The sequence below is a fragment of the Vulpes vulpes genome, chromosome 9, assembly GCF_048418805.1.
Source record: "Vulpes vulpes isolate BD-2025 chromosome 9, VulVul3, whole genome shotgun sequence".
Classification (NCBI taxonomy): domain Eukaryota; kingdom Metazoa; phylum Chordata; class Mammalia; order Carnivora; family Canidae; genus Vulpes; species Vulpes vulpes.
The window spans coordinates 7998690-8015145 of record NC_132788.1 but is presented as its reverse complement, the minus strand read 5'-3'; the positions used below and the strand labels follow the sequence as shown (position 1 = coordinate 8015145).

Here is a 16456-nt window from a genome sequence, read left to right as displayed (position 1 = left end):
TTCTTGAGGTTTCTGAAACTCTTCTCCATTTTGAAATAACCGTATTGTTTTTTAAATAACCAACTTATTTTTTTAAAGATTTTTAAAATTTATTTATTCATAGAGACAGAGAGAGAGAGGCAGAGACACAGGCAGAAGGAGAAGCAGGCATCATACAGAGAGCCTGACTTGGGACTCGATCCCGGGTCTCCAGGATCACGCCCTGGGCTGCAGGCGGCGCTAAACCGCTGCGCCACCGGGGCTGCCCAAATAACCAACTTATTGAGATCTAGGTCACATACCCTATACTTTTCCCATTTATTTATTTTAAAGATTTTATTTTTTTATTCATGAGAGACATACAGAGAGAGGCAGAGACACAGGCAGAGGGAGAAGCAGGCTTCCTGCAGGGAACCCAATGTGAGACTCGATCCCAGGACCCCAGGATCACGACCTGAGCCAAAGGCAGATACACAACTACTGAGCCACCCAGTTGCCCCCTTAGCCTTATGTTTTTAAGTTTCATTTATGTTGTAAGCATGTGTCATTGTCATCCTTTACGGATGAATGTATTTCATTGAATGGGTATACCATTTTTACTTATGCATCCCCCAGCTGATGGACATTTGGGTAGTTTCTACTTGTTGGTTATTATGAATAATGCTGCTATGAACATGTGCGTATGTATGTCCATGTGTCCATGTACATATATACCCATCTACATACATGCGAATATATATGCATATATATACACACATACATATACATACTACCTCTTCATTACATAAAACACAAGTTCAACCAAAAAGTACAAAAAATAAAAAGAGCCACCTGAAATCCCTCATCTAGAGATAATAGCTGTCACCATTTGGTAAACATCCTGCCAGATGTCACTGCATCCCCAGCTTCAAAAAATGATCTAAACCTTCTCCTTGAGCTTAGGTCCTGTCTCCCCCACTCCCACAGATCATGGATCATGCAGGAGCTGACACCATTCCTTCCATCTTGTCTCACCCCACCCACCAGGCCTTCCACGGAGAGGTGCTGAGGGCTCATAGGGCTAGTGCACTTTATATGGGAATATGGGCCTAGCCCAGGGCCTGGGAAGAAAGTATATATATACACAATCTTATAATTTTATTAACACAGAAGTGCTTGTATTTAATGTACAAATAAATAAGATACCCAAGGTTTTACGGATGGGGTGCATGAGCTCACAAATTTGAGCTACTTCACGGAGCGAGAAGGAGGTAGATCCTGAGCAGCTTGGGCAGCTCTCCTGCAGCCCCATCTGTTTTGGGTGGCATGCACCCAGGAGGCTGCTGCTGTGGACTGCCGGACTTGCTCTCTGCTCACACTCAGAATTCACACCAGAGCTGGGCCATGAGCAGCAGGGGAGGATGTGTGCACTGAGCCCACAGTTCTGACCACCTGAGCACCCAGCCAGGAGAGGGAGTCCCATAGCGCTTCCCAGGGCTCAGGGCTCAAGGCGCAGCCCGGGTCCCCCTTCTCACCCTGAACCCCCAGGCGGGGGGTCCCTGCCCCAGTTCACACATGCTGCACGAGGCGCCTTGATGCCAGTCACTGGCCTGCGCTGGGGTGGGGGGTGGGCGCTGATGGGCCCAGAGCTGTGGCACTCCCTGGTGTCCATGCCGGTGCGGGGCGCCTTCTCTGACCTGGCTCAACTGGACCAACAGGACCCCTGGAACCTCGTTTTGTCCTGCTCGCACCCGGAGCTCCTCGGGCCTCCCCAGCAGATTGAACAAAGGGGGTGAAGGCCTCTGGAGAGGCCTTGGGGAGCCGGCCAGCCGGGGAGATGACAAGTCTGTCCAGCTCCGGATCTGCAGGTCTGCGGCCAGAGGAGCGATGCGCAGCAGCTGCGCCTTCCTCTCGGGAATGCAGCGCTCAGGAAAGCAAGGGGTTGGCAAACTCTGGGCGGGAAGCGCACTGTACTGGCCGGTGTGATGCGCAGCCCCCTAAACGCCCCCATACACACGCACACACACCCTGAACACACACACACCATACACAGACAGGTACACTGCACAGACATACGACTTGCACACACACATACACCCCATACACCCCCAACATACATACACACACATCCTACACATGCATCCTACACACACACCCCCCACACATCCCCAAACAACATAAACACACACTACACCATATACCCACACCACACACACACCACACGTCCCACAACACACATCATACACCCCTCAACATACATACACACACATCCTACACATACATCACACACAGATACCACACACACACCCCTACATAGCATAAACACACACTATACCACACCCCCCACACACAACATGCACACACACACACACACACACACAACCACCACCATACCCTGGGGCTGAATTGAAACCTCAGACCTGCAGGAGGGCGCCCCACCCCGCTGCTGAGGTGGAGATGGACAGGCAGTGGACAGAGAGGGGAAAAGAAGTAGTGTGCAATGGGACCCCATCTGGGGAAGAGGATTAGGGTCAAAGGTCTAAATATCTTATTGCAATGGAGCAACAAACAGAAAGCTGAAGGAATTTTGGAGAATGTTTTGCTGGTTTTAATGATCCAGTTAAGGAGAGTGCCCTTAACTTATGTAAATGGAGACCCAGAAAGGACAGAGGAGACCAGGGAAAAAACAAATGGGCTGAGTTCTTTGTCTTTCTTGTGAAGGAGTCTGAAGTGATTGTTTATGATTTTGATTTTGATAATAATATAAATGTGGGTTTAATAATTTCCATGAAAAAATAAGTGGAACCACTAAAAGAATTAAAAACAGGATGTCTACTTTCCAAATCATTGCAGAAGATAAAAGCAAGCCAAACAGTCTAGAGGGAAAAAAATTAAACGTAAAGGAACAACAAAAAAGAAAAATTAAAGAACCTTAAAAACACAAAGTAAATTTCAGATGAGGAAGTTGGCTCAAGGATAAGCAATAATGACAGCAAATGTGAACAATCTAGTTTCCTTATTAAATGCAAAGTGTCTCCAATTACATATAGTTTAACCTAAAACTTGAGAAGCACACATAAATAAATAAATAAATAAATAAATAAATAAATAAATAAATAAATAATACACAACAAGGGGAAGAATCAAAGCTTGGACAAAGATATCAAGCACAAATAAAAATAAAGTAGGACTGTTGTAATGTTCATATCAGATAAAATAGAATTTCCTAGGAAGTACAGGGCACACAATGTAGGAAGTCCTTAAGTGGCAACCTCCTGCATATGAGTCCAAGTACACTTCTGTTTCCGGGAGGGTAGGTCTCCTCCATTTCCAGGCACCAGGGAGGATCTTCAAAGTAAGGTGTGGCTGCATGACTTGCTTTGGCCAATTAAATGTGAGTGCATCACCTCCTGGTAGAAGCGCTGGACATGTGACCTCCCAACATACTGCTTCTGCACCCCTCTCCACATGGTGGAGACCTACTCTGATTTGGAGGTGCAACGCTCAGCCTTCATTTGGTAAGGAGCTGTCCTGGAGGGCTGCCCAGACCCACAGTAGACTCTGTACAAGCAAGAAACAAATCTTTATTTTAACCCACTGAAATTTGGAGGTTTTTGTTACCACAGCCTAACCTCACATATCCTAATATATATACTAATACTGAATCTTTATGTGCTAAATAAATAAAAACCATATAACTATTAAAATATAAAGATAAATAGAGCCCCCCCCCCAATTACAGTGCATTTTTCCAACATCATGATTAATTAGTCTTCAGGAAATCAATAGGGGACAGGAAGATTTGAACATAGTAACATAAGAAACAAAATGGATTAAATGCTTTCAGAAGTTTGAACAGGTGAAAACGTATTGATCTTACTTTTAAAGTATCCATGAACTGTTACAAAACTGATTATAGGGGATGCCTGGGTGGCTCAGTGGTCAAGCACCTGCTTTCGTCTTCAGGGTGTGATCCTGGGGTCCCGGGATCGGTCCCATATCGGGCTCCTTGTGAGGAGCCTGCTTCTCCCTCTGCCTATGTCTCTGCCTCTGTGTATCTCTTATGAATACATAAAATCTGGGGGAAAAAACTGAGGACAAGAATGAAAAATGTAGTAAAGCAGAAGGTGTATAAGCACTGAGTCTAACCTCAGTAAAATTAAAGCTAATATAAATTAAGGAAAAATTAAATCCCACTTGAAATTATCAGGAAAAAAAATCAAGTCAACAGACCATTGAGACAATAAAAGTCAGAACACCATATATCAAAATTTGGACATATGAATACAGCCACACTCAGAAATAAATGTTCAACAGCAAAATTTGGGAAAGGTACAGAGAATTGTTAAGGAAACCAATATAAATAAATTATTAAATTAAAAATATATATGAGCAAAAATATGCAGATCAGAAGATAGCAAAATAGTGGAATTCACGAAGAGCCTGTGTCCTGGGACCATGAAAAAGGGAAAACCATGAATGAAAGAGATAAACTTCTGCCCCTCGAAAATCTGAATATACTTTATTGGCAAATAGGTCCTGGCTTCAGAGCTATTTTTGGAGAGGGCCACATCTACAGGGAGGTGTAGATGAGGACCCAAGCTTGCAGCCCCCCAAGAGTGGCTGATGGACAATGGGATGCCGGAATCAGGAAGTACTCACCTTTATAAGGTGCCAGAGAGAGAAACACCTCCAGCCTCAGCCTGTGGCCCGTGAGGCACCAGCAGAGATGGGAGAAGGAGGAGAGAGAGAAGTTGGGGTATTCCTCCCTCATCACTTATGTTTTGGTGGCATGTCCTGCACCATGGCACAACTCCCTTGGGACGAACCCTCCACCCAGCTCCAACTAGGAGACAGTGTCCTCCCTTCATCGCCGGGGAGAAACTGGCTTCCCTCAGCTCCTTGGTGGCAGCTGCCCACACCTCTGTAAGCAGTCCCTTCAGTGAAGCTTCTTCATGCAACAGTCTGGGTCAAATTCCATTTGTGATGGCCCCGACTGTGGCTCCTTCCCCCTCACATGGTCCCTGAGAGGGAGAGCTCCTCTGTGCCCCTTATCAGGCTCTGAGCCTGTCCAGACATTGTCGCCTCTCTGATCACCCCTGGGGGCCCCTGGATCCTGTGCAGCCCATTTTGAATAACTCCTCTGGGGTTGTGGCTGTCATGGAAGGACCTCCCACGGCTTGGGTGTGTGTGTGTTGGGGGGTAGACTCCGGGAACCATGTGCCTGGCCAAGGACCTGCCTGCTTCCATCACCTTCATGGTAGGTGCAGGGATGGGATCTCTCTGGGGCCCTCCTGCCAGGTGGTCCTGGCTGTTGTGGTCACCCCGAATGGGACAGAAGCTGCAGGTTCCCCAGGCAGCTTTGGACGTGAGGTGCTTGTGGAGAGGGGGGAGACCAAGACACAGACAGGAGGATTGGACGCTCTTAGGAATACCACCTGGGGAACCCCTGGAGATTTCAAAACTGTTATTTATGGAATATTTGTCTAATCCATCTTGGCTTTTCAGCAGAAATTCCTACTGGGGAAGCAGCCACAGGGCTTTAGGTGGATAGAAACATCCTAAGTCCGCAGGCTGAGAGACTGGCTTCCACCCGGTGGGGACTGAAGTTGACAACAGAATCGTGCGTGTTCTTTGCGGGCTAAGTCATGCGGTGAGAGCTGCTTGGCGGGGTAGTTCGGCCTGTGGGCTGGAGGCTTACCGGCCCTCCAGAGAAGCTCGGCAGGGAAAGCCTGTAGCTCGGGGACTCCCTGAATCCCAGAATTCTTCATCCTTGGGTCTTGGGGCTTAGGGGAGATGTGCCTGCCTCGCCACCAGCAAAGCCCACTGTGAACCCCCTGCCTTTCTGTTCCCCCTGCTTTTGCAACCCCCTCAGTGTCCCCCTGTGGGGGGTCTGCAGACAGCACAGGGAGCCGAGGCACTGGAGAAGCCCGAGCGCTGGGACCCCTCACCTGCCATTGACACAGGCACCTGAGTTCTGAGCCACGGAGATGGGGTGAGGCCGAGGAAGATGATCATGCCCAAAGAAGGGTGCCTAGCCGTCCCCTGAGCAGGGTGGGAAGGGCCCTAACCTTCCCCAGCTGGAACCTGTCTTAAAAACAATTTTCTTGGGGCACCTGGGTGATCCTGGGGATCTGGGATCGAGCCCTCATCAGGCTCCCCAGAGGGAGCCTGCTTCTCCCTCTGCTTATGTCTCTGCCTCTCTCTGCATCTCTCATGAATAAATGAATAAAATCTTTTTTTTTTTTAAAGCAGCTTTCTCACCTGGGCGAGGTCCCTGGGTTGACCTGAAAACCTGCAGCTGGAGGGAAGAAAGGCCACGGAGCTCAGATGCCCGCAGAAAGGCCGGGTACCGTGGTCACCTCCCGCACCTCCTGGTGTTCCTTGGGAACCGCTCAGCCCGGCCTGCTGACCTGTGACCTCGGGGCCACGCTTTCACCAAGGGGACAGAAGACAGACGGAAGCTGCTGCCATGCCAAGGATGGTGAGATTATTTCGGAGTTATTTTATTTTCTTGCAGTTTTCAGGAAAAGAGATTCTAAATATTCATAATTTCACATTCAGGCTCCACGGGGCATTGGAATCATAACTGTTAGTAGCTTCAAGTGAAAAGAAACAGCACAACCCCCGGCAAAGCACAGCACGTGGCCAACATGAAAGCTAATACCTTCTCGTTCTTTCTGAGGTCCTTGGCCTCCGGTCCTTGTTGACCGTGACATTCACTCTGAGTTAAAACTACCCACTGTTTGCATTTGTGTACTAAGGTTCACAAGGCAACCTGACCAACTCTGCAGGCTACACAGAAACCTAAATCCCCCCCCCCCCCCCCGCGAAGGGAAGCTTCCAGTGCTTTCTGTCCTCTAACAACAGAGAGAAGATGGAGTAGAATTAGAAGACCCTCAGTCAGCTAAATTCAATTTTAATTTAATTCACGGCATCTGACTTCCCAGCTGTGAAGTGCCCTAAGCAGAGTTTCTCAATTTGGCCAAACTGGTCTGAATCACTGGAGATAAAATGCACATGGTGAGTCGTATCCTATCTGGAAGACTCAGATTCAGTCAATCAGGATGTTGGTGGCGCCAGGAGACTGTATTTTCAGCAAGATCCCCAGGATCTTTTTTTTTCCCCCAAAGATTTTTATTTATTTATTGATTGATTGATTTGCGAGAGGGAAGAGAGTAAGAGCAGAGGCAGAGGGAGAAGCAGACTCCCCGCTGAGCAGGGAGCCTGACTTGGGGCTTGATCCCAGGACCCTAGGATGAGCCAAAGGCAGTTGCTTAATCGACTGAACCACCCAGGTGCCCCAAGATCCCCAGGGGATTCTGATACAACAAATCCTGGCTGTTAGATCTACTTAGAGGCAAAACCCTTGTCTTCACATTCTCCCTCTTCCTAAGACACATCTAAAAAAATAAATGCAATAAGTAAATAAAGACAGTTTTCAAGATGTTCATGGAATGACTTTTTTTTTACATTTTTCCACTAGTTAAGACAAAAACATTACAATGATTGACTTCTTTCATTTAGTTACATAAATAAAATTTTTATAAATATCTCTTTATAAACAATATAAATAGCTTTACAACATAAATACATTTATGCATGACATGAATTTACAAACAGCAATGTTTTACAGCTGGTCTTGTCAGTCTCTTAAAAACTGTCCCTTGTCATCATGTTCGTGTAGGTGTGTGTTGCATGTATATAATATATATATAATATATAACTTTTTATTTTTTCATTTTCAAAAAAAAAAAAAAACCCCAAACAAGAAAATCATATCCCCCTTCCCAAATAATAATAAAACAGCTGGTGTTGTGTATTCCCAGTACCAGGAAAAAAAAAAAAAGAAATGTAAAAGCCACATTGCGTTGGAGGTGCTTCCAGATGCTGTGAGGCTGATGACCAAGAATGACCTCAGCAAAACGGAGCAAGTTCCCGATCCTGCAACACAGAGGGGACATGGGACACTCAGTTCTGGCCCCTTAGCTGAGAAAGCCCAGCCCACAGGACAGCCCCTTTCCCACAGCAGCATGAAGCGTGGCCCAGGCCCACCTTGGCCTACTGGGCCTGACAAAGCCGTCCGGGGGCGGGAGGGGGCTGCTTCTCTGGCCCTCACCTCGTTGCCTGCTGTGTCTTTGGCACCTTTTGCCCCAGCACAGGTGGAATCAGACTGCCTGCCAGCCCTCCTCCCCCTCAGTCTCCCTGCAGACCTTGCCCTTGGCACTTGGTGAGGAAAAGAGAGTGGAAATGCCCAAACCCTCAGTGAGATGTTGGCCTCAGCAGAGGGGAGGGGAAGGCAAACATCTGAGGAGCTGGGAATTCTGGGCTCAAATCCCAACTCTGACATTAACTTCCTGGACAGCCCTGGATAGCTTTGAGTATCTCTTTCCTCACCCATAAAATGGGATAATAGCCACCTCCTGGGGCTGGCTGGAAGATTCAAGAGGGGGCCACACACTGGGCAGCGGCAAGGTGTCTGGGTCACTGATGCCCCTCATTAAATAGCACTTCCTTCTCCAGCTCGCTTTGCCTCAGGAAGGGTCCTCTTCAGACGCAGGGGAAGCAGGGTCCCACGCCAGCCCTGGGGCACTGAATGGTCATGCTGGGCTGGGTTGAGAGTCAAGAGTCCTTTGATGAGGGCTCTACTAGCTCTCTGCTAATGGGCATGTGGGTGCCCTGGGGCCTGAGAGAGGAGTCCTCCTCAGATGGTGTGGTGCCCTCCCAGAGGACAGCACACACAGAAGGACCCCAGGCCTTGATGAACCCCCATGTCTGGCTGTCCCATGTGTTTAAACAGATGATAGATGTCTGTGATGTCCCTGGGGCTCAGGGGCAAGGTGTTCATTCAGGCATTGGCCACACCTCGTCTCTATCATTAGAATTTTATAACCAAGACTGTAACCATTAGCGACAGTCATTATGGTGACTGCTAAGAGCCAAAGTCAACTCCTGAGTGAAGTCAACTCCTAGTCAAAGGGGCTGAGATGTCTTAGCAATCTGGCCTCCTGCCTACCACCTCCCCACTCACTGGGCCATCACCTGGTACCCACAGATGGCCACACCCAAGAATAAGGAGACTATGGGGACGTGCATGCCAGGCACTGTGAAGACCCCCTTCCTTGTCTTGCCTCCTGCTAACCCATTGAATAACATTTATTTAGATTCTAAAGTTGGAGGTTGGTGTTTAAATCACAATGTGAACTGAAAATGTGACTCCATCTCTCCATTATTTCCATAGGACAGAAGAAGAGAGCCAAGCCATTACCATGGAAGCTACTAAAGGCCAGGCCCCCTGTCCCAGAATCATCTCTTCCTGTGCAGGCGTGAGTCAAGATCTCAAACGAAACTCCTGCAGAAATGGGGAGGAGCACGCAGCCCAGTCAAGTCTGGCTGCACGGAGGAAAAACCCAGGGCAGGTGGGAGAGGAGTGCCCCTGAGCTGGGTGGGGCATGTTTCTCTGGTCATCGACAAACATTTTAAAAAGCCTCTTGTGGGAGTGCTGTCGGTCCCAGATCACCTTAGGCAGGCACCTGGCCCTCAAGCTGCTCATGAGATAATTTGGAGGAGGTAAATAGGTTCCCAAACAACAATGGTTCAGATGAAAAGTGTTCTGTGCTGAGGCAATGTCCTGGAGAGCTCCAAAGAGGGGCACACTCATTGCCCTCTGGGGGAAGACAGTGTGGACATTGACAGGGCTTCTTGGGCAAGAGAACGGCTTGCCTGTGGTCTTGGAGTGGGATAGACAGGCTGTGGGACCAAGGATGGCAGCAGCCAGGCTTCAGGGAAAGGTTGAAAACCAGAGTCAGTTCTTAAATGTGAACTTCAGAGGTGGGCTCTGTTTTTCCATGGGAACTGAAGGGCAGCAGGAATGGACAGGAGGGCGGAGGCGGGGACCATCTTTGCCACACTGCCAGGATGCTGGCAGGGGCTGAACGTAGCACAGGGGTTTACAGCCCTAGTGGAGGGGCCCAGGCATGATGCAGGTGGGAAGCTGGGGACAGGCTCAATTTGGGACATGCTGAGGTCCAGGTTGGGGCAAAAAAAAAAAAAAAAAAAAAAAAAAGAGAGAAGATTTATTTTAGTCTTTTTCCCTGCCCTGAAATAGTGCCACAAACACCAGGGTTCTATCCTGAAGTCACGCAGGCAGCAAGCAGCATCAGGACCCTGGACAGACCAGTTTGCTCATAGCCGCAGATTAGAGAAGGGGTAAGAATAAGAAAGCTTTGGGGGCAGAAGGGCATCCTGGTGATGCCAACAGAGGGCTATTCTATTGTGAAGGGGCAGGTGTTTTTCCAAGTATGTCCAAGTTAGTCCCGGGAAAGAGCCCTGACCTCTGGGCTGCCTACTGCCTGGGCACCACGATCCAGGTCTGGCAGGGAAACTTACCCTCGCTTGTGCATATGCCCTTCCTTCTCTGCTCCCACAAACCCACGGTCTCCCCTCAATACCCTCAAATGGTCAACTGGGACCAGTTCTGCTGGCTTGCTCAGGGTCCGGGTGTGAGCAGGACCCCACTCCTCCCACGGCCCCTCACAGTCCCGGTGTCCATGCAAGCTGTCGGCTTCTCTAGAGGAGGTTAGGTGGCTCATCCGGGTGGAGCCGTTTCTGACCTCGCCCAAGTTCCCTAACCACTTTATCCCTCACTTTTTTCATCTGTAAAATGGGACGATAATCGGGGTTGGGGGCAAATGGCTCTCGCGCACACACTCGCTCGTGCCGGGATCGCCTGGCTCTCCTCCAAAGGGCGCCGCGGGGGATCGGGAGGACCGGCCTGCGGGCGGGGGTCCAGGCGGGGTTGTGGCTGCGCCGCGGGGGAGCTGGGTGCGCACAGGCTCCGGGCCGGGTTGGTGGTACTCACCGCCGCCAGGGGTCGCCGCACTAACATCCCAAGCCGCTCATGGAGCCGATCCGGTCCAGCTTGAGGCCGAAGCAGCCCTTGGACAAGCCCTTCTTGTTGCCTCCTTTGTATTTGCGCGCGTTGGGGTGCTCATGCAGGAGGCGCACCCACGCGCCCCGCGACTTGGTGTCCACGCGCAGGTCCCGGAGCAGTCGCGACCGGTCGCCCTTGAGGTTGGCGCCGCCGCCCCCGGGAGTTTTGTCGCCCTTCTTCTGACCGCCCCCCGCAGCCTGGGGCTCGGCCAGCTCCTCCCCGGGCGGAGTTCGCGGGACCTGTCCGAGGGAAAGGACCGGCAGGTGAAGGGACGCCCGGCGGCAGCGCCAGGTCCTTGGCGGGACCCCTGCTGCTCTGGCCCGACGCGCCCGCCGGCGCGATTTGTCCCTTTCGGAGACCCGAGCGCGCCCCCACAGACGCGGGACGGCTCGGCCCTGCATCCACCTGCCACGCAGCCGCCTTGTCGGCTCCTTCGGGGAGCCCTTGCCCTCCCGTCCTTTGCGCCCTGCCGGGCTGGCCACACTGGGGCAGGGGCTGCGCATCTGTCGACGGTCTCCTGAGGCTGGGGATGCAGACCCCCGAGGCGGTTTCGAGGGCTCCCCGGCTCGCACCCGCGCACGTCTCGGAGGAGAGGGCCGCCTTCGCGCCCTCTGCTCCCTCTCGTGCGCTGCAGCCTCCTAGGCCCCCAGCCCTCCCACGGCCCCTCACAGTCCCGATGTCCATGCAACAGCACCCACCTTCGGCGGCGCCCCGGGCTTGGCTTCGGAGGGCCGGAGCGAGAGTAGCGTGAGCAGCAGGGCGCAGGCCAGCAGCTGCGAGAGGTGCATGGTGCCGGTGGGGTCGAGGGGCGCAGACCAGCGGCAGCGAGGGCGCACGGGCCGGCGGGCAGACGGGCAGGCGAGCGCGGAGCGGGCTGGCTGGGCTGCGGTGTGGGCGCGAGTCCCAGTGCTGCGCGGCGCCGGCTGGGTGCGCTCTGAACCCGCGGCTCCGCTCGCGCCTTTATAATCCAACCTGCCGCTGATGTCATCCTCCCGCCCACCCGGCTGCCCGGGCCAATGGCACGCGCGCCGAGGGCCCGGAGGGGGCCGCGGAGGCTCCCCCACTGCCCCCACCTACATCCCAGCCCCGAGGGATGCCGCTCCGCCAGCTCTCTCCCGCCGCACTCGCGGCTGCACAGCGGCGCGCACAGGGAACTCCATTTGCAGCGAGCGCGTGCCAGGCATGCCAAGCGTTGGTGCTCCCGGTGCCCCACACACGCTTGGACCTCAACACACGCGCTCTCCCTAGGAGGGATCAGTTTCCCTCTTTGCAGGTGCAAAGACAGGCTCAGAGGAATTAAGTCATTTGCCCAAAGCCACACAGCCAGCCAGAAAGTTGGCACAGCCCGAAATCCACGCAGATCTGCCTTGTTGCCAAACTCTTCCCTGGGCACCAGGCAGGAGCAGGCCTGGTACTGCGGCTCCAGTACCTTTCACCTACTCAGGAGTTCAGGCCGCACCAACGTCTTTAAGTTAGGGAGGCAGAGGATGGGGCGGAAGCTGGGCCTGAGGCGCAGGGAGAGCGAGGTTTGAGGTTTGCCCCGGGGCCGCAGGGGGGAGCGCAAGTCCTACACCGGAGACTGCAAGCTTTTCGCCTGCGGGTGTTTTTGAGAGTGAAACGCGAACCGGATGGGCTACGACGGCGGCAGGCCGCAGATACCGGTGCCCACGCGTGTGTGCAGGAGCATCCTGTACCCGTCACTGTGGCTCTAAGTTCGGCTCAGCCGGGTCCGCTGCACCGAACCCTCGAGGTCTGACCCCCGTAGCTTTCGTGTGCGCTCACCGGTGTGCACCTGAGCCAGTCTGTCCCCGCGCGGAGCAGGACCGGCAGTGTGAGGCCGTTCGCCTCGCCGACCCGCGCACCTGCACCGGCTGCAGAGAGAGCTTTACCAGCCTCGAGCCCAGTATGGCTTCCGGGGACCGTGACAGGTGGTTGCCTTCCTTTTTTTCAGCCTTAGATAGTCAGGACAAAGTCACCTAGACCCGCTGCTCACAACTCCTTCTCCTGGGACAGGGTGTCTTAATGCCTTGGGCTCCAAGGAGTCCCTTTGGGATGGGCAGAGGAGGCAGAGAGCCTGGGACCTCAAGAACTGAGTGAGGTGCAGAAATGTATGATCCTATTGCCACCCCGCAGGACTCTGCTGGAGAGCACTCCCCGGGGCCAGGGCGGTGGTCCCTAGGCGCGGAGAAGCCAGGTACAGGTGCCTGCAGGAGTTTGTTTGTTTGTTGCTTTTTTTTTTTTTTTTTTTCCAGGGAGAGGGCAGTGGCAGTCAGGAAGGGCAGGGGGAATCAGGTGCCCCATGGACAGCTCCCACAGCTGGGCCTGGGCCTGGATGCGGAGGCAATGGTTCCATGGCCCTTCAGGGTCTCTTCTTCCCACCTGGCACTCTGACTAAGAAATTGCAGACCCACTGAGCCCAAAGTCCTGTTGTGTAGGGAATAATCTACACCCAAGGCCTGAGTTTGGCATAGCAGAATTTCCGAGTCTAGAGGAGGATTCGGACATTGATTGACAGAGCATCCTCTGGGAGTTCTGGTGAGTGGATGCAACATTTCCATGCAGCCTCCCTGGTTGCTGCTCCATGGTAACACCCACAGAGTGGCACTACTCTTGCATTTGAGGAGTAAGAAAGAGAAGCAAGAATGGGGAAGAGGGAGGGATTTCTGGGTGGGTGATGGAGGTCCTCTCTCCTCTTTGCCTACTGATCAAAGGAGAATGTTACCACTCTGGAGCTTCTCTGAGATTTGCTTTATTTCCACCTGTTTAAGGAGCTGAGCAGATTGGCTCTAGAGCCAGGCATTGGGCTCTTTTCCAGGAGACAGCAGCTACATCCTCTGAAACTCCTTATTAAGGACAGGTTGGAAGCTTCTGGTGCACAAAGTTTACCTCCTTCTGTCTGAATGTCTGTAGGCTGGTTCTTCCTGTCTTTTGTGTCCCTTGGATGTACTTGGTGACAGCTGGCTAACTGTCTAAGTCTCCCCTCTCTCTTTGAGCTTTGAGGCTAAATTAAATAAACCAACCCCACCCAACCCCACCCCAATGTGGACAAAGCCTTGGACTCTATTTCCCCTCTTTGGAAGTGGAATCTTCTGGTGAGCCCCCACTGGTGATCACTGGGCTGTGGTCATCTGGGGCAGACCAGGTCCCAGAATAGTCACCTGTGGAGCGAGGCCTCCCTGGGGCAGCTCCTGCTTAGCTGCGGCCTGGAAGGTGGGGTGGATAGAAGTTCCAGGACTAGGCTGGAGGAACCCTCAGGAAAGGAGGTGGTCAGCACGTCACTGCCTTGGGTTCCTCCCATAGTGAGATGGAGAGGAAGCTCTCTCCCTCTTGGGTCTAGAATGGGGACTCAGGTTCCTCTGTCCTGCTTTTCCCTCAAGAGGTCTGCTTTTTCTGCTCTGGTCCCAGGGACCGGGCCTGGGACAGTTGGACCCACTGAGCAGCTGAACTGGAGCTGTTGGGAGCACTTTATTGAATGCTCAATGTGAAAACTCCTCCTGATGGCAAGAGGAAGAGAAAAGGCCATTGGGCCTCAGGAGTCTGGCAGTTCTGTAGGGGATCCTGTCCTGTGTCACTTATCCAGCCACTGATTCCCCCAGTATCCACTGAGCACCCTGGCAGCCTGTGGAGTCCCATCCCCATGAAGAAGGACCCCAGGAAACAGACACTAGCTTTGTAGGCTGGAAAGGCCAATGGTGGGGAGGGACGGCAGCTCTCCCAGCTTGGGCTAGCAGGGCGGGCTTCCTGGAGAGGGAAAGTCTGTACCGAGTTGAGCTGAGCGAGGAAGGGATCCATGATTAGAGGGTTGCAGTAAAGGAAAAATAAGAGGTAGCCTCGCCAAAGGGCAAATCCTTGAAACCAAGGGAAGTGGGAGGGCAGCCCCTGGATGTTGCAGAGCCCTGCATGCTCAGACCGGGGAGAGTCGGGGTTTCAGATCCAGAGGAGGCAGGCTTGGGAGAAAGGCTGGTCAGCAGAGGCAGGTTCTGGAGGCATTGGTGATAAAGAGGGGGAGGGGCTCGTCTGCAAGGGTGGGAGCCTACTGTGCTCCGGAGGGTGGGGAGGAACAGCAAACTTGGTTGCAGGGTGGTGGGATGGTAGGGGGTGGGCATGAAAGATGAAGCCGAGCGAGGGTGGTCAGTTGAGAGGAGGAGGCACAGAGAGGGAATAGGACTTGGGGAAAGTCAGAACCAGGCTGAAGTGTGCCGAACCCCAGGCATCTGAGAGTCACACGACTGGGACCCTCTTCTTGCTCCTGGACCTCTGGAATATGGGGACATGGAGAGAAAAGACTCCATTCTTGTGGGCTCCTTTTCCTTTTTTTCTTGTCCATGAAGGCAAGGGGAGACCCTGGCACCTGCTACAGGCCAGGCTCTTCCTTGGGACAGTTGATATCCACTCGGCTAGCAAGACCCTATGGAATATGAAGGGGGCCTTGGTGAGAAAGGTGTGCGGAAGGGCTTTTCCGAGGCTGGAGACCAGGTGATGAAGGCAGGATTGTGCAGCTCCCCTCCCCAGGAGGTGGGAACTTGCTCCCTGGGGAACAGCGCCCCCTCCTGGCACTGGGGCAAAGTGGGAGGATTCTCAGGCACATGGAGGAAGGGAGGGATCCTCAGCAGCCCATCTGTTTTCTCTGCAATTATTTCATCCCAGGGGCCCCCTTCCAGCTGCATAACTTCCCAGAGAGGACACTGAACAGGCGGTGAGCAGATCTTATGGAGTCCGGGCAGGGAAATGTCAGCGGGACCCTGGCCAAGTCCCATCACTGCTCTGGGCCTTCAGTTTCACCACCTGTAATTGCGAAAAAGCTGTACGTGCCTCCTGGATGGGGGCAGAGTGAATCAGGAGGCCTGACAAGAGGCTCTCAACCCTGAGACAAAGGCAGGAAGAGCAGCTGGGGGCAGACGAGGAATCTGAATGTCACTGCATGAGAACACTCGTGCTTCCGAGCCCCCAACAGTCCCCAGGACCATTCGGTGGTGGAGACCCATGAAGGACACAGAGACCAAAGCTTGGCCGGGTCTTCTTGAGCTTGGTGCCTCCTCCAGGAGCTGAGGGCCAAGGAAGCGTCATCTCCTCCGTCCTGGGCCAGAAATTCCAGGAAAGCTTAACCTAATGGTGCCATGAGGTCTTTGTCTGACCCCAGGACACCCCCACCTGATGAGCCAGCTGCCTTCCTTCTTCTTTCCCAGCAGCTCTGCCAGCACCTGCTCCAGATGGCCTCCAACCCCCTGTCCTACGCAAGCCCATGACGTCAGAGTTTATCCCTCCTTTTTTTCCTTTTCAAAAATAAAACTCAGATAGGGTTGACAGATAGCCTCAACAGATAGGCTCAGTTCCCTGGGGGGAACAACTGCTCCCCGTGTGGGTTTGGCTTTTACCAGGCAGGCGAGGGAGCAGAGGGCCTAAACCCTGAGGAAGCCAGCAGGGAGGTAAAGGCAAGGGCCCTTCTGAGCCAAAGACGGTTCAGCATCCTGACCTCGGCATGTAGTGTGCACCAGATGTTTGCAGAGGGGACAGATCTGCTGCCAGGCTCTGTGTCCTGGAGACTGGGTTTGCCTTGGCTGGACT

General features: G+C 52.9%; 1 protein-coding gene and 1 long non-coding RNA gene across 2 annotated transcripts; one reads left to right on the top strand and one right to left on the bottom strand.

Annotated features, from left to right (window-relative positions):
- The first annotated feature begins 3480 nt into the window (after window positions 1-3480).
- Window positions 3481-10031, top strand: LOC140593824 (uncharacterized). Its single transcript, XR_011994127.1, has 3 exons — window positions 3481-5953; window positions 6214-6442; window positions 9200-10031. It is a non-coding gene; the product is annotated as an uncharacterized lncRNA (long non-coding RNA).
- On the bottom strand, window positions 7408-11821 carry NPPC (natriuretic peptide C). Its single transcript, XM_026006252.2, has 3 exons — window positions 11590-11821; window positions 10820-11130; window positions 7408-7902 (listed from the first exon to the last, which is right to left on the bottom strand). Exons 1-2 carry the CDS (start codon window positions 11677-11679, stop codon window positions 10840-10842), a joined length of 381 nt encoding a protein of 126 aa, XP_025862037.1. The 5' UTR covers window positions 11680-11821; the 3' UTR covers window positions 7408-7902; window positions 10820-10839.
- Between the last annotated feature and the right edge of the window lie 4635 nt (window positions 11822-16456).